At 38.4% G+C, this 27540-nt stretch overlaps 1 protein-coding gene across 2 annotated transcripts in view; it reads left to right on the top strand.

Annotated features, from left to right (window-relative positions):
• Positions 1–27137, top strand: part of ANOS1 (anosmin 1) — a 164748-nt gene extending 137611 nt beyond the window's left edge. The window contains exons 10-14 of one of the 2 annotated variants that reach the window (XM_060233931.1): positions 18841–18938; positions 19497–19668; positions 22690–22910; positions 23043–23181; positions 24077–27137. In XM_060233931.1, coding sequence (XP_060089914.1) covers positions 18841–18938; positions 19497–19668; positions 22690–22910; positions 23043–23181; positions 24077–24135 — 689 coding nt within the window. In that variant the 3' untranslated portion in view covers positions 24136–27137. The remainder of the gene's footprint in view (positions 1–18840; positions 18939–19496; positions 19669–22689; positions 22911–23042; positions 23182–24076) is intronic. The other variant, XM_060233932.1, reaches the window with a different exon arrangement.
• Positions 27138–27540: the final 403 nt, after the last annotated feature.

The following is a 27540-nucleotide window of genomic DNA, read 5'->3' as shown; positions in this document are numbered from 1 at the left end:
GAAAATTCTCTCCGACTAGCGCAAATATATCTTGTTGGGGTGACAGGACTATGAATACCTTCCTAGTCTCAGTAGAAGAATCTCAGTGAAGATCCTAGAAGAATTCCAGATAATAGATTTTTGTGGGATTGTCATAAATACAGTTTCAGAATACACTGTTTTGCAATTCAAGTTACAAAATCACATTTTAAGCACACTTTTGGGATAAGACTCCATGGAGTCCTTCCTATGTGAATGGGTTTGATGCTCAACTTGTCATGATTCCTAAAAGTTTAATGGAAGCTTGATAATTGACAGCCATTCCAATTCTACTGAAACCATTCCAATTCTATATGTCAACAAGTACATAAACTAACACTTTAGGGGCACAAACTGCAGGATCACAATGTATAAAAATACCAGTTCTAAAAATAAGGTGGAAATGTCTTCCTGCTCACTTAGGAGACTTTGACATGGGGGGAGGGGGGGGAATTAGCTAAAGATAATGTGCTGTAATCATTTTTGATTGGGAAACTGCATATTCAGGTCATGACAAAGACAAATTTCTAGGTAAAGTAAGTGATCATGCTATAGAATACCAGATTAGAAGGAACATAATCCTGAATGAGGCCCAGGATCGTGAAAGTGGATCTTTTGAAGAACCTTCAAAGCCAGGATAACTGCTGCTGCAAGGTAAGTCAGGCAAAATGGGTCTGTCTACTCCAAATCTACCAGTTTATCCGCTATGTCACGTTGAACAGGTTTGGGAAATATAATGAATCACTTGTTAAAAATGTCTTTTAAAAAAGAAAATGTTAGAATAAAATGCTGTTTTCATGATAGTAAAACTACATTTACTTCTGGATGTGTGAATATACTTGAGCTACTATAAAGTAGGTTGAAAATAGTATTCTTAGATATAATTATTGTAGAACTGTGTAGTATTTAGTCAGAGACAATTATTTGTTCTGGAGATGAAAAACTTGTCTTTCATTTGCTCCTTTTGGTCTGGGGCTGGGGTTAGAGAAAGTCTGTAGATGTTGCAGTGAGCATGAATTCAAGTTTTGTCAATGAGAAGGAAAAAATTACTTGTGTGTGGATTTTCTTGCTATTTTAGCTGTGTGAAATTTGCAATTATATGCTATTTATGCATCTCAGTTTAACTTATTCAAACAAATCATTTTTAACTCCTTGGCGCTGGCAACAGTATGCATAGGAGTCTGTTGCCAAAAATGGATGCGTGCTCAAACAAGATTAACTGCATGTGACAACTGGGGTCATGTGCAGGACTAAAATTGATAAAAAGAAAGATTTCTCATAGCACCCGCCCTTTACTGCCATTTGATGAATGGATAATTGAAGCTATTGCGGTTGGATGCAAAGTTTTTAAGACTTTTTTGTGTCAATAAGCTCAGGGTTTTAAAATGGAAAATTGCCTCCCTTGCATTTTAAAGGTTTTTATCTGTGTGTAGTTAGCAATTGTGATATATTTGCTAATTTAAAAGGCAGAGTTGGATTCTGAAACACTTGACCCCAAAGGAGCTGAGGTGGCATGCAGGCTGCACAGTGTAGAGTGGGATGTCTTGGGGGCAAGAAAGTTATACAAAATATTGGAACAAGTCCATGGAACTGTGTAGCTTACTATTGCAAGCAACAAAGTTAGCTGAAAGTATCCAGCTGTGTTGGACTGTTGTAATGAAACTCTTCTTCGAAGGAAGCGCTTTTCTTCAGAGGAGTACATATGAAATTATTACCATGGAGTAATGTTTGCAAAAAATATTAATTTGGGAATGAAAGACTTCCCACATATTATTAATAGTGCCTTCCTGTAAAGCAGAGAAATCTCATTCAGCCCAGATTGGAGCCATTTCTGTTGCTGCTCCAGGACTTTGGAATATTTAGTAGTAGTGAGTGAATCAGGTTTCTAACTGAACAGTACTTCATGAAATTATGCAAGCCAGATTGTTTAAATGAGCCATTGACACTGTTTAATTGTTGACATTCAGATGGTCTGGTAGTTCATTGGATGTTATGTTGAGTTCTCGAGTGTAGCCTTCAGAGAAAAGCTAGGCAGAGTTGTTGTTTTTTTTTAAAAAAATCAGTTGTAAAGTCCAGTTCACAGATCCTTCCTAAGAAATCTGTAGAGGTTTTAAATTCTGATGTAAAATTCTTTCGGTGCATTTGTGCCCAAAATGTAGATTCCTATCTGTGTAAGCAGATTTGGTAGTAGTCTTCCATCTTTGAAGACTGAGAAGTTGCACTGTGGTGAACTGGCAGAATAAAATTGAGACTCATGTCCTAAAGTCTTTATTTGGAATGGCTTGAATGTTTTAGGAATATTTAGGAAACTCCTTTAGCATCTGTTTCAAAGTCATCTAGCTAGCACAAAGGCCTTTGTCCTTTCAATAGGTTCCTAGAAGAAGAATGTACCCCAATATTGCAGTAAGTGGCTTAAGATCCAGTGAACATTTGAGTGTTGTAAAATTAGGATCACATACTGAAAGAATACCTCCTTGGCAGTGCTGATTATAGTTGCCTTATTATTGTACTTAAAGTGAAATATCTTACTTGACTCAACACTGACATTCACATGTAAACACATAATGAGGTTTAAGGCTACAGCTTGGTTTGTCATGACATGCCTGATTTGCTCATCACTTTCTTTAGTATAGCTGACACCAGATCACAACTGAACAAGCAGTTCTTGTTCTGCAGTTAATTGAGTGCTGATTGTGCATTAGGGCTATGGAAGGAGGCTGTATACTTAATACGTGTTTGCTTTATTCTGATTCAGACCCAAAGAACATCTTAACCTACTATAGTCTATTTTAACTGCCGTTTATAAAGATTTATTTTATAACCTTTGCTACCAGAGATCATTTCACTGGAGATGCCAGGGGGTGATTCTGGGAATATCTGTGTACAAAATGCTGTCCCCAGCCAACTAAACTGTGGTCCCTCATATTGTAAACAATATATAAGTCAATGGAATATTAGAAAATGGTGGCCATCACTGACATACCACCTCTGTCAGCAGAATTGATTTTTAATGCCTCCCCATGCTTGCTGCAGCCCAAATGCCTTTTGAAAGGCCAATCTTGGGTGCTAAGAGACCCCTTCTAGGATCAGTATGAGGAGAGAGTCAGAGGTTTCCCTAACCCCTTTGCTACAGGATCGAATTTTGTACAAGCTGGCTTTTCTGTGGCCACCCCTTTGCTACAGGATCCAACTCATTACAAGCTGCCTTTTCTGTGGCCACCATACATCAAAGCATTTATAATCTTATATTCTAATAGTGAAATTGGCCAGATTTTTGGATACTTAAATCCAATGATTGGAGCTGTGGGCAGGCAAGACAGATCTTTCTACAAACCTGAAAATGGCAACAAGATTACATGAGGAAGGGTTTAAAAAACCCAAAATGGTAAAAGAAGTACCTATAGCTTTAAGGAACATAAGTCCTCATTGGCTGTTGCTAGGCAACCCAAAGCATATGGCTCCTTTTTTCTCAGTAATCAAGTCAAGTCAGCCTTTATTGGCATAAAAATAACAGCACAAAATTAATATAGTGTAAAACAGGATAAAAAACCAATTTTCATGTACACTTGTATGAACAGAAATTATTTTTGTGATATCCTTTGGCACAACTTTAGAGCAGAGTACAGAAACTTGGCTGACCTCTCAGTAACATTGATAGAAAAATCATTCAAGAGTCTATGGACCTTAAGTGCATCAGAGCAGTCAATCATACTGGATAAAACAGGGTATAAATATGTATAACGTAGATCTGTATACAGATGGCAGTACAGGAGAACATGAGAAATTGACTCAACACATTTTTGTTTACAAGGGCAATACCTAGCTGAATAGGCTATTTCATTGAATCTGCCATCAAGAATGGCAGCGGGCATAACATTGCATCTAGCGAGAGAAAACGCTCTGCATTATTGTGGCACCTGCAAAGACATAGATAAGAGGCCATCTTCTCTACAGTGAGAGGAATCTCAAAGTTCAGAGGTGGGCAGATTTTGTTAGCCAGACTATTTAACTTCTGGCGCTCAATGTCTAACATCCTCTTTTTTGATCTGTTGGAATGCAGCAGTAAATGTAAGCAAGAACAGTGATTATATAGACAGGCCCATCACTTTAATTTCATTTTCTATACCAGGGGTGGCCAATGCTAGCTCTCCAGATGTTTTTTGCCTACAACTCCCATCAGCCCCAGCCATTGGCCATGCTGGCTGGGGCCGATGGAAGTTGTAGGGAAAAAACATCTGGAGAGCTAATTAGACTATTCGTTGTTAAGGATTGCTGCCTCAGACCTTTTAAACACATATTTTGCTGTTATAGAATCAATAGAATTGCTTATCCATTCATTTTGCTCTCTGATAATGAGTTCTAGCTATATTCATTTTTAAGCAGAGAGGCATTTTTATTGACAGTTTTTAACTCTCTAATTAATAATACTTGTATGTCTTGAGTTGTTTGCTTATGTACCTGGGACACTAGAACATTCAGTGCAGAGTCTTCATGAAAACACAGGCATGTCTCTTTAGAGCATGAGTCAGATAGGTAGATTGTGTGACCCAAAAGCAGGGGTCTCTGGATTTTAGTGTGATTTAATTCACAAAGATTCTGATCTTGTTATATGCGTAGAATTAAAGGGACCAAAAGGCTATTCAGTCCAAACCCTGCATCATGCAGGATGATATAAAATATCCCTGACAGGGAGCTGTGATAAAAGATGAACAATATAAACTTAGAGCATTTGCTGATAACTTAGTTTTTATATTAGAACAACCAATGGACTCAATAGATTGTCTAATAAACAAGATTAAACAATTTGGCTATTGGGCAGGATTAAAGATTAATTACTATAAAACAAAATTTTTGACAAAGAACATGACGGCGGAACAAATTCTGGTCTTCCAACAAAAATCAGGATTTTTGTATGACAAAAGAATCAAATACTTAAGTGTGGTGATTTCAAACAGATGTAGTAATTTAAAAGCAGATAATTATGACAAACTACTTAAAGAAACTAAATTTTTTTTGGAAAAATGGCACCATTTGAACTTATCTTTAATGGGAAGAATAGCCCTAATAAAGATGAATATTTTATCAAGGCTACTATTGTTGTTTCAAACAATATTCTTAAACAGTGGATTTTTTCAAGAACTAAACAAAATGCTTGTCAAATATGTGTGGCAAGGCAAAAAATCTGGAATTAAATTAAAGACTTTGCACGACTCCAAATTAAGAGCAGGTATGGGTCTGCCAGACTGGCAATTGTGCTATAAAACGTCTGCACTTTTGTGGATAAGAGATTGGATATTGTTGAAAGATAAGAGGCAATTGTTGTTAGAAGGACATGATTTGACTATGGGATGGCATGCTTATTTGTGGTATCAAAGACTTGAAGACCACTCTTATTTTAAGAGTCATTGGTTTCGGAAATCTTTATATCATACCTGGTCATGGTTAAAGCCTAAAATTTATAAAAAAATTCCAAGATAGGTTTCACCAGTAGAAGCATTTACTCACCCAAATATTTTAAAACTAAACCAGAATTATAGGTATGATGATCTGTTGGGGAAAGATAATCAACTGAAAACCAAAGAAGAACTGGAAAATATGGACATTAAAATGAATTGGTGGTTGAAAATGCAAGTTGAATCCAGATATGCTAAAGACAAGGCAATAGGCTTCACCACTAAACATTACCTATTTGATAAAGTCCTTCTGGGACCACAAGAAAAGTTAATTTCCAAATTATATGCATATCTACTTCAAACAACACCCACTCACCAGGCGGGGTACATATTAGATTTAGTCTTTGCAGCTGGGGTTTTGGTGGACGGTATTACCGCTGAGGCGGTGCCATGGTCAGACCACTTTGCCCTCAAGTCTCGTGTGGATGCACCATCCCAACCCTGTATGGGCGGCGAGCCTATTTTGGCTCGCCTGCGGAGTCTAATGGACCCTGAGTGGTTCCAAATGGCTCTGTGGGATCCCTGGCGATTCCCTTGATGACCTGGTTGAGTCTTGGCATGGCCGACTATCCAGGGCCATCAACGAGATCACACCTTGACACCCTCTGCGCCCTCGTGTTAAGCTGGCTCCATGGTATACCCTGGAGCTGTGGCAGCTGAAACAAGGGCTCAGACAGTTAGAGAGGCAATGGTGGCATACTTGAGACGAAGCGACGAGAACATCTTATAGAGAGTTTATGAGGTCCTATGAGATGGCAGTCAAAGCCACTAAGAAGGATTACTTTGCGTTTAAGATTGCGTCTGCAAATTCGCACCCAGCACAATTGTTTAGGATAATTGGGAACCTTACAATACTGCCTCAAGGCAAACCAAATGCTAGAGAATTAGAGATTGGCTGTGAGGCTTTTGCGAAATTCTTTGCAGATAAAATCATGTCGCCCCGCCACGACCTCCCCGCCACATTGGATACAGTACAAGAACTCGAGGCTCCGTGCCTGTCTTCTGGTTCAATTCTGGATCACTTCGACACACTTAGCCTGGGGGAGTTGATGGAATCCTCTCCACTGTACGCCCAACAACCTGCGATTTGGACCCATGTCCCTCTTGGCTAATTAAATCCTGCCAGAGAGAACTTAGATGTCCTATACGGGACATCATAAATAGATCCCTCTCAGAGGGGCGTTTTCCAGCACCTCTTAAAGAAGCAGTGGTTCGCCCTCTCCTGAAAAAGATTACATCAGATCCGGCCGAATTGGCACATTATCGACAGGTCTCAAATTTACCATTTTTGGGTAAAATCATTGAGAGGGCAGTAACGTTACAGTTGGAGAGTTTTCTGGATGACACTTCCATCTTAGATCCTAATCAGTCTGGCTTCCACCAGGGTCATGGAATGCAGACAGTGCTGGTCGCCTTGGTGGATGATCTCCAGAGGCATCTGGATCAAGGTGGTGTGGCAGTGCTGATGTTGTTGGATCTATCGACTGCGTTCGATACGGTCGACCATCAGCTGCTGACCTGCCGCCTCACCGACGCAGGGATTTGGGGCTGGCCTTACAATGGCTTTCCTCTTTCCTTGATGAAGGGGGACAAAGGGTGGCAATTGGGGGAGAGCTGTCCCAGAGGCACTCACTAGATTGTGGGGTGCCACAAGGGGAAGTGCTCTCTCTGATGTTATTTAACATCTACATATGCCCCCTTGCCCAGATTGCCCGGAGATATGGGCTTGGGTGTCATCAATATACGGATGATACCCAGCTCTATCTACTAATGGATGGTCAGCCTGACTGCATCCCAAAAAATCTGGACCTAGCATTGCAAGCCGTGGCAGATTGGCTCAGGCTGAGTAGGTTAAAGCTGAATCCAATGAAGACAGAGGTCCTTTGCCTGGATCGTGGCAGTCTAGGAAGGGAAATCCCCCTTCCAGTTTTTGACGGTGCACCATTGAAAGTGGCACACAAGGTGAAGATCTTGGGGGTTGTACCTGAGCCTTCCTTGTCAATGGAGGCCCAGATAGCAGCCACTGCCAAATCTGCTTTTTTCCATCTTAGGCAGGCAAGGCAGTTGGCCCCTTTACTAGAGCGTCACGACTTGGCAACAGTGATCTATGCAGCGGTCACCTCGAGATTGGATTACTGTAATGCCCTCTACATGGGGCTGCCCTTGTGCCGAACCAGGAAGCGGCAGCTGGGCAGAATGCGGCTGTAGGCTGTTATTAGGGCTCCTGAAATGAAAGCACATACAGCCGGAGCTCCGCGAGCTGCACTGGCTGCCAATTGTATACCGGATTCATTACAAAGTGCTGGTTATTACCTTTAAAGCCCTATATGGCCAAGGACCTGCCTGCCTTAGGGACCGTCTCTCCTCATATGTGCCCCTGAGAGTACTGAGATCAGGTATACAAAATCAGCTGACAATCCCTGGGCCGAAGGAGGCCAAATTGAAGAGTACGTGTGAAAGGGCCTTTTCAATCGCAGCTCTACTCTGGTGGAACCAACTACTGGATGAAGTGCAGGCCCTGCGGAGTCTTGATGAGTTCCATACGGCCTGCAAGACCAGCCTTTTTCAAATGGCCTTCACTTAAATGTGGATTGATCCCGTATATTCGGCCATCATAACCTACCAAGGAGAACATCTAGAGTACAGCAATGAAAATGTTAATTATTATTGTAATTTTCTGCTTTTAATATTGTAATTATATGGTTTTACTTAGTAAATTGCATATACTGTTGGAAAATGTTTTATATTGTAATTGTAAGTTTTACATGTTGTGAGCCACCCTGAGCCTGCTTCAGCGGGGAGGGTGGGATATAAATAAAATATTATTATTATTATTATTATTATTATTATTATTAAATGAAGACACAAGATGAAGTTGTAAAGGACTGCATGGTTCAATGGGCAAAAAACTTTGGTTATAATATCACATTAGAACAATGGGAAAGACTCTGGAAGTTTAATGTTAAATTAACCATGTCAGTAACTTTTAAAGAAAACCTTTATAAAATGTTGTATGGATGGTACCTGACCCCACAGAAACTGTGTAAGATTTATACTAATATGTCTAACAAATGTTGGAAGTGCACTAAGCAGATTGGCACTTTTTACCATATGTGGTGGACATGTGAGATGGTGAAAGACTATTGGAAAATGGTACATGAAATGTTACAGAAGATTATGAAGACTCAGATACATTTCAAACCAGAACTTTTTTATTGAACATATTTCCAGAGGACTATGCTAAAGAGATGAGACACCTGTTGGCACATTTTAATACGGCAGCTAGAATCCTTCTGACGCAGAGATGGAAATCTCAGGAAATTCCCACGAAAATGGACTTGGTGGGAAAAGTTTTAGAGACAGCAGAGCTGGAATTTTTATCCCAGTTGATGATTGGGAAGTCTAAAGAAGAAACAAGAAAAAATGGGATGAAATTGTATGCCTGGCTGGACACTCAAGATTCTTAAGATTCTGTGGTGTGATCTGAATTTTTTTTCTTTTTTTCCTGTGCTTTATATTATAACGCTTATCTTTACTGAATTATCAAATTTATTTTGACTGAAATTGGTAAATTTACTTTATAAAATTTTAAAATGGCTTATATATAGTTTAGATAAAATAATATGAAACAACTTATATAAAGAAAATACTGTAGAATTATCCTTTTGTTTTTGGAAATTATTTTATGTAAAACAAGGCCAGAATGTATTGTGCTTTCATCCCCCCTTTTCCCTGATCCCTATTTTCTAAACTTTTCTGAAACTAATAAAAACTTTTGAAAACTGGTAAAATATCCCTGACAAATACTCATTCTGTATTAATTTTAACACCTTCAAGGAGGCAGAACCCACAACATCTCTAGGCAATTGCTTCAGCCACTAAACTACTGATAATTAAGTTTTTACTAATATCCAGTCAACATTTCACCATCCATAATTTAAACCTATTATTATGCCCTATCCTCACTACCAACTGAAACAGCACCCTATCCTCCTCTAAATGACAGTCCTTGAAATACTTAAAAAGAGTAATCATATCCTCCCTCAACCTACTCTTCTCCAGGCTGAACATTTCCAACTCCTGCAGCCTTAGTAAGGTTTAGTCTCCAAAACCCTAATCACTCTCATTGCTCTCCTATGCATTTGCTATAAGTTTTTATGTCCTTCCTATAAAATGTTCTCTGGAACTAGAGATAATACTCAAAATAGGTTCTGACCAGTGCAGTGTACTGTGGTACTAACACATCTTGTGTCTTAGACACTACATATTTATTGATAAACCCTAAGATTGAATTTGCCTTCTTTGTTGCCATATCAGAGTGGCTACTTATACTCAATTTGCAGTCCCCCCCAAACCCAAGACACCATGACAGAAGAGTATCCCCCATCCAGTACGTGTTGCTTAGCTTTTTTTCTATGCAGATGTAAGACCTTACATTTATATCTATTAAATCTCATCTGCCCATTTTTTCCAAAGTATTCAAGCTTGGTTGTGTTTTATCTCTATCATCTAGAGGATTCACTATCCCACCCAATTTGCTGTCATCTGAAAATTTACTGAGTAGTCCCTTCACATTCTCATCTGGATTATTGATAAAATATTAAAAAGCACTGAGCCCAAAACTGATCCCTGCAGCATCCCACTAGATACTAGCCTCCAACACTCAAGGAACCTTTAACTACCACTTTTTGACTGTGCTTATCCAACCAAGTCCTTATCCACCTAACCAGCCTAAAATCTAATCCTTAACCCTTTAACTTGGCAATCAAAACATCCTGCTTCCTGATCTTCACAAACCGCCACGGACTGCCTTAAAATGTGTGGAAATTCATGACCACGAATCACCCAAAATTCGTGAGCTGATTCATGCCTATCCCCATTGCCAATTTCCCAACTAGTTCTTTAAACACTCTCAAATGGACAACATCTGGCCCTTATACTCATCCAAAGGATCCAGATATTTCTGAATAATCTCTATACGTATAACTACCTGCAAACCCAAATCCTGCACACCACTGACCCATGTGAGCCTGTACTGTTCTTCAAAGAAAAGACTGAGGTAAAACAGGCAGTAAGATTTCCTGCTTTTGCTTTATCTCTTCCATCAACTTTTCTCTATTTTTACTTAGTAGCTGACATACCTTCTTTACTTTCCATTTAATCCTCAAATAAATAGAAAAACAAAAATAAAAAACCCTTCTTATTCCTATGCATTTATCTAGCTAATCTTAGCCAATCTTGGCCTCCTTGGTATCTACCCTTTAGCATTTAGCAATCTGTAGATACTGTTCCTGGTAATTTGCCCTTCCTTTCATTTTCTAAATATAACACTTTTTTCTTTCAGCCTATCACAGACCTCTCTATTCATCCAGGTTCTTGGATCTCCTGTCATGTTTCCATCTTGTTGGAACAGCAATAATTTAAGCCTATATTATTATTATTATTATTATTATTATTATTATAGCAACTCACATTTAAAGAGCACCCAGCCTTCACTTGCCCCTTTCCCTTCCAACACTTTTCCCCATGGAATCCTTCCCATTTCTCTAATTTACTAAAATCAGCTCTAGTGAAATCCAGCATACATGTTTCACTGCAAATACTCTTAATATCCCATAAAAAGAAGAAGATGAAGATAGAAGAAGAAGAAGATATTGGATTTATATCCCGCCCTCCACTCCGAAGAGTCTCAGAGCGGCTCACAATCTCCTTTACCTTCCTCCCCCATAACAGTCACCCTGTGAGGTGGGTGGGGCTGGAGGGGGCTCTCACAGCAGCTGCCCTTTCAAGGACAACCTCTGCCAGAGCTATGGCTGACCCAAGGCCATTCCAGGTGCAAGTGGAGGAGTGGGGAATCAAACCCGGTTCTCCCAGATAAGAGTCCGCACACTTAACCACTACACCAAACCGGCTCTCCCATACAATTCTAATAACATACGATTGCTTTTCCCACCATTCCCACAACTCTTGCCTTCTCTGCTAGCTCTTCCCTATTAGTTAAAAGCAAATCTGAAATAGCTGATGCCATAGTTGCCTCTTCTACTTTTTGAAAAAGGACATCCTGCGAAGATAGCAGGAGATTTCATAATACTGGCAGTTGACAGAGCAACACATATCAGTAAAATTAAAATCATCCATAGCCACTAGGTTATATTGTTTGGATACATTGGCCAGTTGTCCCAAGAGGAGAGCACCTCCTCCTGTCCCTCATCAAGAAGTCTGTAACAAACTGCAACTACAATACCATTGGTCTGCCCATTCTTTATTGTGACCCAGTTGTTTCCACAGAACCATCATATTCATCATCCAGTATTCCCTGACACTCATAACCTCTCCAAATATACAAAGCCACACCTTCTCTTTAACTCTTTCATTTTTAAAACAACTCCACTACCACACTCCAGTCATAAGAATCACCTCACCAAGTCTCCATAATGCCACATATCTGTAGTATCTTTCCACCCAGGTTATCAATTCAACCACCTCTTGCTTATTCCCCATATTTTGGGCATTAGTATACAAGCACAGCTAGCTTCATGCCCCAGGCCTGGCATCCCCTTGTCATTTTGGGTTCTCCATCCATTTCCCCAATGCCTCCATATTATCAAATCTCCCTCTATGTCCAAAGCCCTTCAGCAAACATCTTAATTCCCCTTCAACATCAGTATAACTAAGGAATCTAGCCAAACACTGACCAAACACATTATTCCCCATCTTCAAGGAGAATCCTATTAGTGATACGTAAAAGCCAAAATGTTCTATCAGAAACCACTATCTCAGCCATCAGTTTACTTCTAAGATCTGCTGCACCCCCTTCCTATATGAGAAGGATTGAGGAAAATGCATTCTGAACTCCCAAATCCTTTAACTGTCTCCCCAAAACCTCACAGTCCATTTTAACATTTTAACATGCTCAATGGAGATCAGCCACATTGTTCATTCCCACATGAATCATAACAGGGAGATGATAATCAGTGGGATTAATAAACCTTATCCTCCTATCCATGATGTTCCTAATCTTCATCCAGGAAAAGTAATACAACTGTTAAATCAAGGAGTCCAGCCTGGAAGTGTGTTCTAACCCTTTAGCAGGGAATCACCAATGACCAACATCACCTTCCCTTTTGCCACTCCACATCTCCATCTCCTCATTTCCTTGTTCAGGCCCATGATGATCCATTTTTGCCACTTAGATCTTTACTTAAATATGCTGTCATTTACTGAAACAACAATTGCTGTATTTTTATGGTGAGAAATTGGAATAAATCTCACCTTCAGTTACCACAGCTAGTGTCCAGTTTTGTTTCTTTGCTCAGTGACATTCCCGCAGAACAAACATATCCCTTACAATGTTTCTATTAAATTTATCATCACAGGAATGCAGTTCCAGCTTTCCTTTTGGGAGAACTAATATTCATTATATGAATGTTTAGTTGTCTATAGTGTTCAAAATAAAGAATACTATATGGCTGTTAAACATAGCCTCACTGAAACGACTGGGGAGTGATATTTGCGAGTTATGACCCTCCTACATATGTTTTTATTTTATGATGATTTCCCTAATCCCAAATTCTGCCATAACTGAAATAACTTGAATTTTTATTAATGGGGAATAGCTAAATCTACTTCAGATTGTCCTTTACTATATTTACAAGCATTGTTTGTTTTCAGTACAAGCTTGCAAAGTACAAAGTCTTTTAATGTTTACATTAAGGATCAAATAGAGTGCTGATTGAGTGCAGATGAAAAAATCAGGCTTTGAATAGATCCCATTTGTAAACAAAATTGTGCAAAGCAGGTTAATATCATTGCTGACGATAGATGTAGATTGTCTGACAGGTATGAAAATTATTTCTTGACAAATGAACACTTACATAAGAAATGAAAACCATTGTTGCCAACTATTGAACTATTTGATTCAGCAACACATTCTGCTTCTCAGTTATCTCTGTTCACACCTATTGTAAATAAGTTCTTGATTTCTCTCTTTCTGAGACTGTTAGCATATGGAGAAACTTGAATAAAAATTAAGTGGTTTTTGTTATCACTACTGTTGCCATATCCAAAAACTGATGCCGCCATAAGGAATCATCTTACAAATATTTTGTATTGTTCTTCAATGATTTTTTAGAAGTTTCTTTGAGCTTACCAGTGTTCTTTCTCCTTAGATTGAGCTTGGTAGTATGTGATTTCACTATACCATTATGCTGGGATGTCAGCAAAGAGGAGCAAGTCATCCCTCCAGTACAGAAAACTGGTATTTTCTGGATTTGGAAATATTGAACATAAAAAAAATCAGTATTTCCCAATATTACCAAATCCGAATATTGATGTGGTATTGGGATTTGGGAAATAATTGGAATTGTTAGTTTTTTGGTTCCTTGGACACCTTCTCCAGGCAGCTGTTTGAACACTGCTTGGAGAGGGTGTTTTAAGTGATCAATCCCTTTGGACACCTTCTCCAAGCAGTGAGTGAACTTGCCACTTGGGGAAAGGGGTTTAAAGGTGTTTAAACTCACCACTTGGGGAGGGGGTTTAAAGGGATTTATCCCTTTCAGTGCCTTCTCCAAGCAGCAAGTTTTCTCCTGCATTCTAGCTTAAACCAGGTTGCAGGATAACTGAGCCCCAGGAGCTGCTATGCCACTTCCGGAAGCACAGAAAATCCTGGTCTCGCTTTTTCCTGTGGTCTGGTTTAAACCTGGCTGCTGGACAAGTGAGCCCCAGGAACTTGTAAGCGAACTCAGAAAGTATTTAAAGGGCTTGCAGTCCTGTTAAATGCACTTCAACTGCAGATCTTCAGCTGACCCAAAATGCTAAATATTTTCAGAATTATTTTGGATTAGCCTTTGTTAGCCAAATACATGGCCCACTCACTAACTGGCTGAAAGAATATCTGGAAAATACTGATATGGTAGTTGGGTATTTGTTTGGCTCTGTTTAGCCAAATACACACCCCAGTGAGGTTTGCTGTTTTTCTCTTGGCCAGCATAGATCAGCCACTCTAGGAACTAATTCAGACTGGCACAGCAAAGGAAAATTAGTGGAGTTATTGGAAATAGTCTCTTGCTTGGCATGGGCAGCTGATCTGGACTTTTCTACATTTAGGTGTTAACATAAGCAGTCCAATACAATGTTTTGCCTAAAATTAGGCATTGTACAATAATTTTGAATCTGTAGAAGTGGTCATTGGTTAGATCTGATGAGACTGGGCTAGCCTGGCCCACCCATTTCTGGGCTTGAAATCTGATAATGTGACATAAAAATAAAAATATTCACCTAATTAGGATCTTATGGCTCCTGTAATCCATAGCTCAAAAAATCACAGACTTGTAACTGCTTAGCTGGCTATGCTGAGCAAAACCCCGATGACATTTTTAAAAGAAAAAGCCCTAAGAATCTACTTATAAGTTACAGAAAGGTAATCCTCACTTTCAAACATTGCCTGTCCACTCAGATTGGCAATGGCTTTCCAGTGTAATATCCTTTGTGGTTTCCCAGTTAGAGTACTCACTAGGTACCAGTTCTCAGGTCCATTCAGCAGATACAAGCTGATTCAAAGCATCAACATTTTATTTGCAAGGAGATCACTCCACTGCATTGAAATATATTGCAGTACAGACACAGTTGCAAGGAAAATGCAGAATGGATTTTCCATTAAGACCTCTGGGCCCAGATAGATTACTCCCAAAGTAGTCTCTCTGGATGCAGAGAACTTTATGGAAAATCCATTCCACATTTTCTTTGCAGCTTTGCAGACTCAGAAGAGCTTTCTGCCAAAGCAGGTTAAGACAAGGCAGAAGAAGCTGGGAATTTCGGCAGCCTCAGAACTTCAAAGGGTGATGACAGGAGAAGGAGGAGGAGAGATAAAAGAGCCACAGGCCTGATTAAAGCCCTGGGCAGGTCTGTTGCGGCCTGCAACCTGTAAGTTTGATGCGCCTACTCTAGCCATTTCACTTGTGGAGATTTATAGAAAAAGACATATATCTATAAGGGAAGGGGCTAATAACTTTTAAAAAATAAAGCTGGGAATTCAGAGAACCTGCTTAAACTATTATTACAAAACTGGAGTGTTATATTAATATTTTTGAGCCTTTAAAAACTGAAATCATTCTGGGGGGGAGTGGATTAAGGATAATGACAGGATAATGTAATTAAGCATAATTAAAGGTTTGGAACACTTTCCCTATGAAGAAAGGTTAAAACACATGGGACTTTTTAGCTTGGAGAAATGTCGACTGCGTGATGACATGATAGAGGTTTACAAGATTATGCATGGGATGGAGAAAGTAGAGAAAGAAGTACTTTTCTCCCTTTCTCACGATACAAGAACTCATGGGCATTCAATGAAATTGCTGAGCAGTCGGGTTAGAATGGATAAAAGGAAGTACTTCTTCACCCACAGGGTGATTAATATGTGGAATTCACTGCCACAGGAGATGGGGCAGCTACAAGTATAGCCAGCATCAAGAGGGGATTGGATAAAAATATGGAGTAGAGTTCCATCAGTGGCTATTAACCATAGCATATTATTGGAACTGTCTAGGGCAGTGATGTTCTGTATTCTTGGTGCTTTGGGGGGAGGGGGCAAAGTGGAAGGGTTTCTAGCCCCACTTGTGAACCTCCTGATGGCACTTGGGTTGGGGTTTTTTTGGCCACTGTGTGACACAGAGTGTTGGACTAGATGGGCCATTGGCCTGAGCGAACATGGCTTCTCTTGTGTTCTTATGTTTTTAAGACAGTTCAGTCAGTGAGAAAATGGGCTAGAGGTGGGTAGGACAAAGAAAGGCTATAGAAACATTATGCATTAGGAGAAAGCTAACTCAGAATCAGCTTCACAAAGATCTTGGGGCAAACTTGATCTCAAAAGAGCTGGAAAAGCCTGGGGATGGGGGAAGCAAAGTGAGAACTGAAGGCACAAAAAATGGTCCCCCCGTACTTTGTTTTATCTAATTCAATTCGCCTGAGTAGCTTCATGAGTAGCCCAGGGATGGACCCATCTTGTAACCCTTAAAGTATTAGCTTAGACGAATGATGTATGTTAAGATTTTACAAACTAATTTTATAAAAGCATTTATTCTGCTTCTAAGTGGCCTGTGACTGTAATAAAAAATGACATAATTCAACAACTTCCAATTCCTGACAATGATTCTCAATAACATATTGGCTTAAAAATATTTCCTGCTATGTTATGTTTCTGGTGTTCTGGATATTTCACTATATTTAGTTAAAAATAGATATTGTTAAATATTTATTTTACATGGATTTTTGTTACAGCAAATATGGAAAATATATGTACATTAAACATTGATAGCAACAAGCATCTGAAAAAAGGCACAAAGATCAATGTTTACAAAGCGGTTGTGATGACAACCCTCATCTACGGCTCCAAATCTTGGGTTTTGTACCGTCATCACCTGCGACTCCTTGAGCGCTTTCATCAGCGCTGCCTTCGCACCATCCTCAACATCCACTGGAGTGACTTTGTGACCAACACTGAAGTCCTCAAGCGGGCAGAGGTTACCAGCATTGAGGCACTGCTGTTGAAGGTGCAGCTGCGCTGGGCAGGGCATATTTCTAGGATGGAAAACCACCGCCTTCCCGAGATTGCCCTGTATGGCGAACTCTCCACTGGCCATCGAAATAGAGGGGCACCAAAGAAGAGGTACAAGGACTCCTTGAAGAAATCCCTTGGCACCTGTCGCATCAACCATCACCAGTGGTCTGACCTAGCCTCAGATCGCAAAGCATGGAGGCACACCATCCACCAGGCTGTCTCTTCCTTTGAGAACGCACGCATAGCTGGTCTTGAGGACAAAAGGAGATTGAGGAAGAATCGCACTGCTACAGCACCAACCCTAAATCAGACTTTTCCCTGCAGCCACTGTGGCCGGACCTGCCTGTCCCGCATTGGTCTTGTCAGCCACCAGCGAGCCTGCAGCAGACGTGGACTATTGCACCCTTCTTAAATCTTCGTTCGCGAAGCCAAGCCGAGAGAGAGAGGATTCATGAATGTATATTACCCAAGTTGATAGCAATGGATAATTTCTAATAGGGATGAGCATAAACCCAAAAAATGCAGTTCGGTTCACTTCATGGTTCATGGCATGCCTGTCCCTATGAGTTTGCAGAGAGAGTCAAAATGACCAAGGTTCAGGAGTGTAGATAACAGATCATGTGCAAGCCAGAGACATAAAACTCTCAGGAGACTTCTCCCCAGATGCTCCTCTATATGCCCTCCAAGTTGTTGCTTTGAAGTTTTGTAAACATTTTGATTGAGTGGAATATTATATTACAAACTGTCTGGAAATGTCTCTGCTCACAAATTGGCATGAACAACCTGAAAGTTTGTGGAAATTTTGTGCTGGTTGACATCCCACAAATTTGACTTCGTGAAGCATGAATTGCTCAAGAGTAATCATGAACTTTAGTTTGTAAGCCATTTCATACCCATCCCTAATTTCTAGTAGTAACATTGAAGCATACATTATCTGTCTCAAAGTTGCAAAAAACATGTAACAGGAAAGCAATATCATTGTGTTACATTTTACATACATAATCTTGGACTGTGAATGTGAGTCTGTCAATAGAAACAACAGATTTTTATTGATTCAGATGTATTATATCTACTACTGTTCACCGTAAACCTCAAGTTCTATATGATTTTGTTTACCTAAGTTGTAGTTTTGTATTTTTACCTCAGATGTGGTAGAAAAATTGGGCTTAAAAGTCTAAGTGAATACTGTAGATGGACGTCTTCTAAGACCTTTTTAAGCATTCAGCCTCAGTAAAACAACAGCAGGGTTGCCAGCTTTGGGTTGGGAAATACCTGGAGATTTGGGGGCAGGAGTATGGGGAGGGTATTTTTCACAGAGGGGAAGAAACTCAGCAGGATATAAGCCATAGGGTCCAGTTTCCAAAGCAGCCATTTTTTCTAAGGAAACAAACCTTTCGAGACAGTTGTAATTTCAGGAGATCTCCTGCAACTACCTGGAGGTTGTCAACATCACGCTCCTAGACATTAGCTTTCTGAAATTGTGTCATATTGCTAACCCAGTACTGATGAACAGATAATTGGTACAGATTCTGTTTTGTCATGTCTCTGTTTTGTGCAACAGAAAGTGTGCTGGCCCTCTTACTGGAAATAATGTGATTCTTAAACTTCAGTGCATCTAATTTATATTGGCTTTCTGTGCCATTTTTACTTGATCATGTGAATGTAGTCTTGTTCCATAGTATAAGAATGAAATTCCTATGTATGATAAAAGTGCTTTAGGTGTCAACATTATCCTGCTTTTAAATCAGAGGTCAGTCAAAGTTGCTAGCTTTTTAGCACATAAGACTATTTTATGTGTATTTTTATTTGATTTAGATGCTGCTGGTAGGAGTAGATACCATGTTCAGTGGTTCACAGAATCTTGTACACGCAATGAGACAAAAGGATCTGAAAAATCCAGTGGTGTCACATATGTAAGTGGAAGTTTAATCTTCTGACTAACTTGAAAACTGAAAATGCAAACAAGATAATGATCTAAAAAACACACACGGAAGGAAAATGGTCCTTCTTAAACCTTATTGAAAATCTCATATTAACTTCCATTCTTAATTGTTTTCAGGGGGACAGTGGCATAGTATGTTTGGTGCTGGGTTCATAACAGTGTGCTAGTTATGTTCAGTAGAAGATGGGCAGATTCCAAAGTTTATTTGTTTAAAATAATTTTATATCTCCATGCCACTGACAGTGTCCAATTCATAAAACAAATGTAAGTAATCTCCAGAGTTCATGGAAGTGATTTATGATTGACTTACAAGTGTGAATAGAACTAGAGAAAACAATTTAATCGAATGATAAATAACTATTTTACAAAAATATTGTAATGAATCTTTTGTTTTCTAAATGAAGATCATCTTGATACACACTATGTGATAGAGGTTGAGGTTAAATTGAAGTTGGATTTATCCTAGGGGAAAGCAAAATGCCATAGAGTCTAGATGTCAGTTACTTATAAAATCTCTGTCTGCTTGTAGGAAAATTATATAATTCTGCAGAATCTGTCATTTTCATGCAAATACAAAGTTACAGTCCAACCAACAAGATCCAAAGGCCGGTTGAAGGCTGAGAGTATTTTCTTTGCTACGCCATCTTGTTCTGATCTTAAAGGAAAAAAACACAAGCATATAAGCTGTCCTACTGAAGGAGGTAAGTAGATCTCTGACAAACATTCAGAGTTCATTTGTAGACATTCATGTTAGTTCTCTAAAATGTTCTGAAAAATTCAGAATAATTGCAGAGAAGTTATCTTATATAATAACTGCATATCCACATACCGGTATCTAAATTGCATGCTGTTGTAACGTCAATATGATGATTTCATATGATTTTTTTACTTTACTCCTTCTTAGTAACAAAAATTACTATAGTATAGTGTATCCTACTGAGAGGACATTTGTACAAATAAAACTTCTTGTGTGGTATAGAGTATTATATTAGAATATAGGAATGTAGCCACCTTTGCCACTTTCCAGTTCCTATGCAGTCATTGAAATGCATTTTACAACATTCATCTGTAACATAGAAGCCCTATCCACATACTACAGTGAACATACATATATCTTGCATGTGCAAGTGTGCATCTTTGTAAAAAGAGAGAGAGAGAGAGCCAATGCATGTTCACTTTGTAAATGAAGTCAGGGACCTGTACCTGGATCAATGTGGGGTTGAAACCAGGCTTTTTTTGTAGAAAAAGCCCAGCAGGAACTCATTTGCATATTAGGCCATACACCCAGATGCCTAGCCAGCCAGAACTGCATTCCTGGCACCCCTGGTTGAAACAATACATTGAGCTCTATGCATTGAATGTGACAAGAATTATTCAGTGCACTTTTAAAGAAAAATCAAGGATTGTATGTGTGTTACTCTAACTTGTGAACAGGGCTAGAGACATGTATCACAAAGGACTGCCAGATTGAATCTTTTAACTCTTTTAACTCTGTACCTTTCACAGTTGTGTGAGAGGCAGGAATTTAGTTGGCTTCCTCTGTACCTGAAACTCTTTGCTGTGGAATTCCTGTTGTGTTTCCAGCTGTCACACACCTCTTCAGGCATTTAATTGAGAAACAAATATGACAGTCTTCAGTATACATTATCTGTATAAAGTATGAATATCAGTTTAATAATATGCTATAAGATAATGTTTACATTTATTCAACAGAATACAAAAAAGGTGAGCTTTCTTAGGGTGATTGCTAGGGGAAGGGAAGAATTATGGATTGCACAAAACTGTATTAGGCATTAACATAAATAGAATTTAACACAGAGGTTAACTATCTCAGAAGAAAGCAAAAAACAAAATGCACTAAAAAGATATTTTTTAATTTTTTTATTATTTAAGATATTTCTGTGCCTCCTCTTCAGAGCCCTGCTTGATGTAGCTTGCAATTAAAGCAGTGCAACAATAGAAGCCATTTATAAATAAGCCATTGAACACAAGCAGCATAAAAACTATGCATGAAAGAGAAGCAGGTTGTTTAAAAAGCTGTTTTTAAACAAAAAATGTTAGAAGGTATATAAAACTGACAGTAGAAGTTACATGAAACATGACTTAATGCAGCAAAGACAACTTAAAAACAGACTTGAGTAATATTTGATGGAATGCTTCTTCATTTGAGGCCATTTTAACTGAACATTAAACTGAAATTTAAAGCAAAGTAAGCAGAACTGAGATAAGATTTCTTAAGAGGAAACAGATGAAGAGTTGTATTCAGGAAGGAAAGAGAGGAAGAGAAGGAGATTGGCTCAGTAGTACATTAAATGCTTCAAATGCAAACTAAAATGTTTTTTTATAAAAAAAGAAAAGAAAAAAATCCAGATTGTCAGCAGATCCAGATTCAGCATCTGCTGGGAAAAAAATCTCAAGTAGCAAATGTTACGAAAGATATTTTTTTCTAGACAGCAGTTGTCAGTTGGAATAGACCATGGTGAGTCGTTGAGCCATTATTTAAATCCATGGATAGGATATATAAAAATAATCCAGGTATGTAGAGAATCAAGAGAAAAAGGACACAGTAGCCAGAATCTCAAAAGTTATCTTAGCAAAGTTTGAAGACTTCCAAGTTAAGTGCCTGTTCTTCTGGCAGAGTTGTAGTCCACACTAGGATTTGATTAAGCAGGAGATTTTGGTCTAAACCAGCATTTCCCAATTGCAGGGTCGGGACCTGGCACTGGGCCACGCAGGGCTCAATGCCGGGCCCTGGGGCCTCCCGTCCCCTGGCTGCCGCCCCCCCCCGCATCGCCCCCCCTGCCTCCTTCTCCCTCCCTTCCCCACTGCTGTTAAATTTCAGGCTTTGTAAAGCTCCCCCCTTCCTCTGCCAACCACCTCCTCAGTGAGGAAAACGGCAGGCCGCCAGCACTTCGAAGAGACCGTGCCTGGAATGGGCGGGCGACTTATTCCTCCCCCACACTTCCTTCCTTCCTTCCTTCCTTCCTTCCTTCCTTCCTTCCTTCCTTCCTTCCTTCCTTCCTTCCTTCCTTCCTTCCTTCCTTCCTTCCTTCCTTCCTTCCTTCCTTGCCATTGCTAAACTGAGTAGACCTGTGGGGGGGAGAAGCTTGAAATACCCTGCTATTTCATGTTTTTCCAGGCTGCAATTTCATGTTTTCCCAGGATGAGAGCATTTTATATTTTTAGTTTTCAGCTGTGTGATCCTTGTGCTTTTTCTTGATTTTTTATTTTTAAAATTGCATTGCAAAATCCCACCATTCTCCTGCCTTTCCTAAACAAAATATTGCAAAAGTTTTAGGCTTGTTTGTACATCATTTCCTGCCTCTCGGCTCCACCCCCAAAGTCTCCTGGCTCTACCCCCAAGTTTTACTGGGCCACGAAGGAGAAGTGTAAAAATAACTGGGCCCGGGGGGGGGAAAGTGTGGGAAACCCTGGTCTAAACAAAAAGGAGGGTCTGGTAAAGGAAGAACTTAGACTGAAACAGCACAGGTCAAAAAGAAAAAGAAGGTCCAAACTGAACAGAACAGTGCAGAGAATAGAATACATTCATTGCTAAATTCTGTATTCTTAGATATCTGAGAGAAAAAGCTGCTTAATTTAAGCAAAACTGCAAATATTAAAACCTTAAGATTTCAAGTTGCTACTTCTGTACCTGTTTTTAAAAACTGTTTTTGAAGCCTTGGCAGAAATACTAACATTGTATTGTTTGTTATTTGTTTCAGCTTCAATTGTCTCCAAAGTGTTGGCAAAACCTGAGAATCTCTCTGCCTCTTTCATTGTTCAGGCTGTAAATATTACTGGCCACTTTTCCTGGAAAATATCAAAAGAGAATCTTCACCAACCCATGACAGGTTTCCAGGTCACTTGGGCAGAGGTCACAACAGAAAGCAGGCAAAACAGTTTGCCCAACAGTATTATTTCCCAGTCACAAATATTGCCAGTAGTAAGTGTCTGCTACTTTACAGATGTGGGGGCGGAGCTGATTGGACACTTGTGTAAGATCAATGATGATAAAATTTTGAATCTATTCAATACCATTTTCCTCTTGGGATAACAGCTCCTATTTTCCTTTAAGGATCACTATGTTCTGACTGTGCCCAATCTGAGACCATCAACTCTTTACCGATTAGAAGTCCAAGTGCTGACAACAAATGGAGAAGGACCAGCCATAATAAAATCATTCCGAACACCTGATTTGCTGACATCTCCACACAGTGAGTATTGACCAGCTATAGCTATTGACTAACTCATGTGTGTGCAGAAGGAGACTTGTTTCCCTCTTATGCACACACAAAGAGTAGGTATAGTATCAGTCTGTATGGTATGTTTGTTTTATTAAACTATATGATGTATCTAAAATCCACAACACTTAATAATGGTTATGCCACAGATTTTTTTTCCTAATTTCCCTGTGTAATCAATTTTCTTTTTTACATATCCCAATGAGCAGCAGTAAGGCTGTTCAGACTGGAATAGGCTGAGAGGACAAAAGAAAATTCTGGTGTTTGCAAGCCATAGTGAGCCCTACTCTCAGTCCTGATGGTAGAAAAATGCAGAACTGGAGCCCCTTAATTCTGTTACAAATTGGGATCAGATCCTTCAAAACGTCAATCTCTATTTGGGATAGTCTAATTTCTGCTCACTGTTCCTTATCCCATACAAACTTACTTGGTGGCATCAGAAATGCAAGAGAGCTGAATTTTCATCCTAGGTTAGTCCCTAAGCAACACAAATGGACTTGAATTATTGAAGGATAAAATTTCCCTGCCTCCCTTTCCAATTTCAGTCTTCTCTAGCTCCTGAAATTATGTTCCTACTAGTCAGTAGAATCCCAGGAACAGTGTGGAAGGCAATATGCAAGTCTGTAGTGGAATGGAGAATTGGGGAAAATTTCCCTCCTCCTGCTCCTCTTCAAACAAAAATGTCATTCCATTACAGGAAGTGCTCTTGCACCAATAGAGCTAAACTCAACTGTTACTACTACTACTATTGGTAGCTCTTCTGGTAGTGAATACAGCATTATTTTTTTTCTAGAAACATGAACATAGGGTTTTGGATATATATATATTTTTAAAACGTATAGTTACTTTAGCAATTGTTCATTTTTAGGGCCGCATCTGAAACAGCACCATTCACATCACTACAAGCCACCACCTGAAAAATATTAGAATTCATTGGATCTGTTAGCTGGAAAAATTATAAACTGAGCTCTTGCAAGAAGATCAGAACAATGCACACATATTGAATTACAGAATGACATACGCTTCTGGTGGATGAATTGTTTAGATACATCTGCATCATATGGACTAAAAGAAGCATATTTGTACTAATGCCAGACTGAAGTGTCATGTAAGGATCAACTATATTCATGTAAAAAAATATTTGTCGTATGTGAAAATTAAAAGTATAGTGATTTATTATCATCATTGACTACAATGTGTGACACTGATTCTTTTCAAATAATTTTGTCCCCATCCCAATTATTCAAAACTTGATGTTATTCAAGATTTAAAAGTTAAATCATTAGTTGAAAAAATCAAATTTGCATAAATGGCAGTAATAAACAAACCTTGTGACTAATTATGCAAATTCCTTATGTTCATATATTGGTTTTATAAAATCTAAATCTGACAGCAGAGTAAAAGAAATATCAGATTTTTTTTCCATATAGGAGAATGGCCAAAATTTGGTAACTATCACCTTTTACATGTGACATTCATATGTGAATCTTGACATTTCCAGATAACATTTGCAGAAAGTCAGTGCATAAAAACAAATGTGGTATGTAAATATAATAAACAATAATAGTAGTTTGGTTTAAGTGGGTTGTGGATCATGATCTTTAAATGTCACCTAGACAGATCTGTGAAAAAGACTATGATGATACTGAGTTCAAAGATGCTGTTGAGTCCAGATGTTTCCTCTCCATTGCTTAATCAGACAGTTAACCAAACAGTAGAGCAATTCATACGTGTCCATAAAATATGTGCTGTGCTCGCCAGTTGGTAATAGCTTGCCCATTTATTTGTGTTGTGGTAGGAGCTTTGCTCATGCAAAAACATACACAGGTATTTTCCTTCAGTGGAAGCCCCCACATAGGGAAGAGTTCCATGTTGAATGGAAACTTTTTGCATATAACATTCATATCAGGATAACAGAATTTGGAATGTTCTTAAATTATCAGAGATCAGTGCCATGATTTATGTGAGCATCTTCTCTGAGACAAACTATTACACATAGCCCAAGCAATTACACATATTTTCAGTAATGCAGTGCATAGGTTAGATCCAACCAGCTTTTTCAGTCATTTCTTAACTATGCCCCTGCTGGTTATAATGATTATTCTTCGTGCAAGTCTACATCATTCTCAGCATAGCTTATTTTGGTGGCCAAAGGCAATCTCTCTTTTTTAACCAGTAGAAAAGGTGGTTGGATCCAACCCATGGTTACACATTTTCTCCCCATTATTTTGTAAAAATCATTTAACATTGGCAATAGAAAGTTTCTTATCTATCCAGCATATTTGTATCCTATATAGTGTATGCTAATGAAAGACTTAGCTGTTCGATTCTAAAAGAAACAGTGGTCCTTCCCCATCACTAATTGGTGAATAACAGGGTTGTACCACATTTCCATGTTCATGTATTTCTCCACAGCTTGAAAAAGAGGTTTATTTTAGTAATTTTTAAGATTTTTAGAAAGATGAGAGGTAATTTCTTTCAAAAGGGAAAGAAAAGCCATACTACTATTTACAGGCTTTGTTATGAAAACAGGAAAGCAAGGACAGAGTTATTCCCTAAGTATTTATGAAGTTTGAGAACAACTATCCAACAGTTACTGTATGGAAACACTTATTGTTAAGACTCAAATATATGAAATACTATCTGGATTTGACCATCACAGAAAAAAAAATCATTTCACCTAGTATCACTTGACATGTCAAACTCTGGAGACAGAACATTTGTTAAGTTGCACATATAGAGTAGCTGAAAGAGATACTACGGGACATATGCATTTACATCTCAGCAAATGTATTTTTTTCATTTGTTACTGATGGAACTAAATAGAGAAGACTTAGACATCCACATAGAACATCTCACTCTGTGTATCATTCAGGTGGTTTAACTTGCATCTTTACAGTTTGATAATGCACACTGCTGATAAAATGCCTACGTCTCCAGCACAATGACAAGCAATCATGTTTTGAGTAATCAGTGTATGAATCAGCTCATACAAAACCAGCTTATAAACCCAAAGAGGCAACCTTCCATATAATTTCTTTGTTACTTTCCCCACTTTTTAATAGTTAAATAGATGCTAAAATTGTATTGGAGTCACTGAAATGTATGCATGTGATTGTTTTGTACAGAAACATGGTTTAAGGAGTTGATATGTCTTCAGTCAAAGCTCAAAAAACATAGGACAGAGCTCAAAAACATATGGACCAAGTGGTTTTATTCCAGTGTGTAATTCCTCTTTTTAAAAAGGTGCTTCCCTCATTTATCTTTAAAACTGTTGAGATACTAACTTATTTATTTTTTAAGTATCCTTTTTTGCAAAGTGTTCTTAAATCTTTTCATCAGGACCTGTGGATGCACAAAATATAAATGTCATACACATTTGTGTATTATAATGCAGGAATATGAAGCTTATAAATTGTTGCATGTTTTATTTTTAATTTCAAAACTATATTTAAAAAATAAATTAATACCTACAGATGTTGATGGATCTATATGGTTTTGCATGCCAGAACTCATAACTCAGTTATAGGCATGAAGTGTATGACTGTATCATCTCTATTGAATATATTAGTAAAGTACAATTTACAAAGTAATTAACAGAGGTTCTATATGTAAAAATATTTTTCCTTTCTATGTAATTATATTGTAGTGTGGGTATAACAGAACTACTTATCTGTTAACTAAATTGGCTGTAGAAATCATGTTCTTATAATGGTTCCTTAAAAATTAAAAGTCCATATTTATTTATATACGTTATAAAGAAGAAAGTTGATTTTTGTGTGTGTCATATTACTTAGAGAATAATGATTCTTGTAAAAATATTTTGTAAAAAAATATATTGTACATAATATGCTGTATGGTTTCTCCTTATTTTCCTGTTTAGATTTTGTACATATGTTTAACTAATAAATTACCCTTCTATATAGAAACATAGACTCATGCGATTTGCACTGGAATGATGATTTATTTGAGGTTTGGGTCAGAGCTACTGTGTGCACATGGAATTGTAGATGTGTATGCTTAGCCCCAGAAAGTTTCTCATTGTCCATGGGAAAAGAGTGATGAAACAGGAAAAGTTACAGTTTTATTAATCATTAATTATTAAATTCAATGTGCTGACCACCCTTCCCTAAAAATAGGGTTCAGGTTGGCTTACATCATAAATATATACAACAGATAATAAGAATTAAAATAACATTATAATAATTTAAACATCAACAATAAATTAGTATAATATGCAGATAGCATAGGAAAAAGAATTATACCCACCACCCCTGGGTGATGGGGATATCAAAGAATATGAAGGGGAGGGGGGAATACAAGAGTGCCAAA

The sequence above is a fragment of the Heteronotia binoei genome, chromosome 3 (genome assembly GCF_032191835.1).
Source record: "Heteronotia binoei isolate CCM8104 ecotype False Entrance Well chromosome 3, APGP_CSIRO_Hbin_v1, whole genome shotgun sequence".
NCBI lineage: Eukaryota > Metazoa > Chordata > Lepidosauria > Squamata > Gekkonidae > Heteronotia > Heteronotia binoei.
The sequence above is the reverse complement of the archived record's forward strand: the minus strand, read 5'-3'. Positions and strand labels throughout refer to the sequence as shown.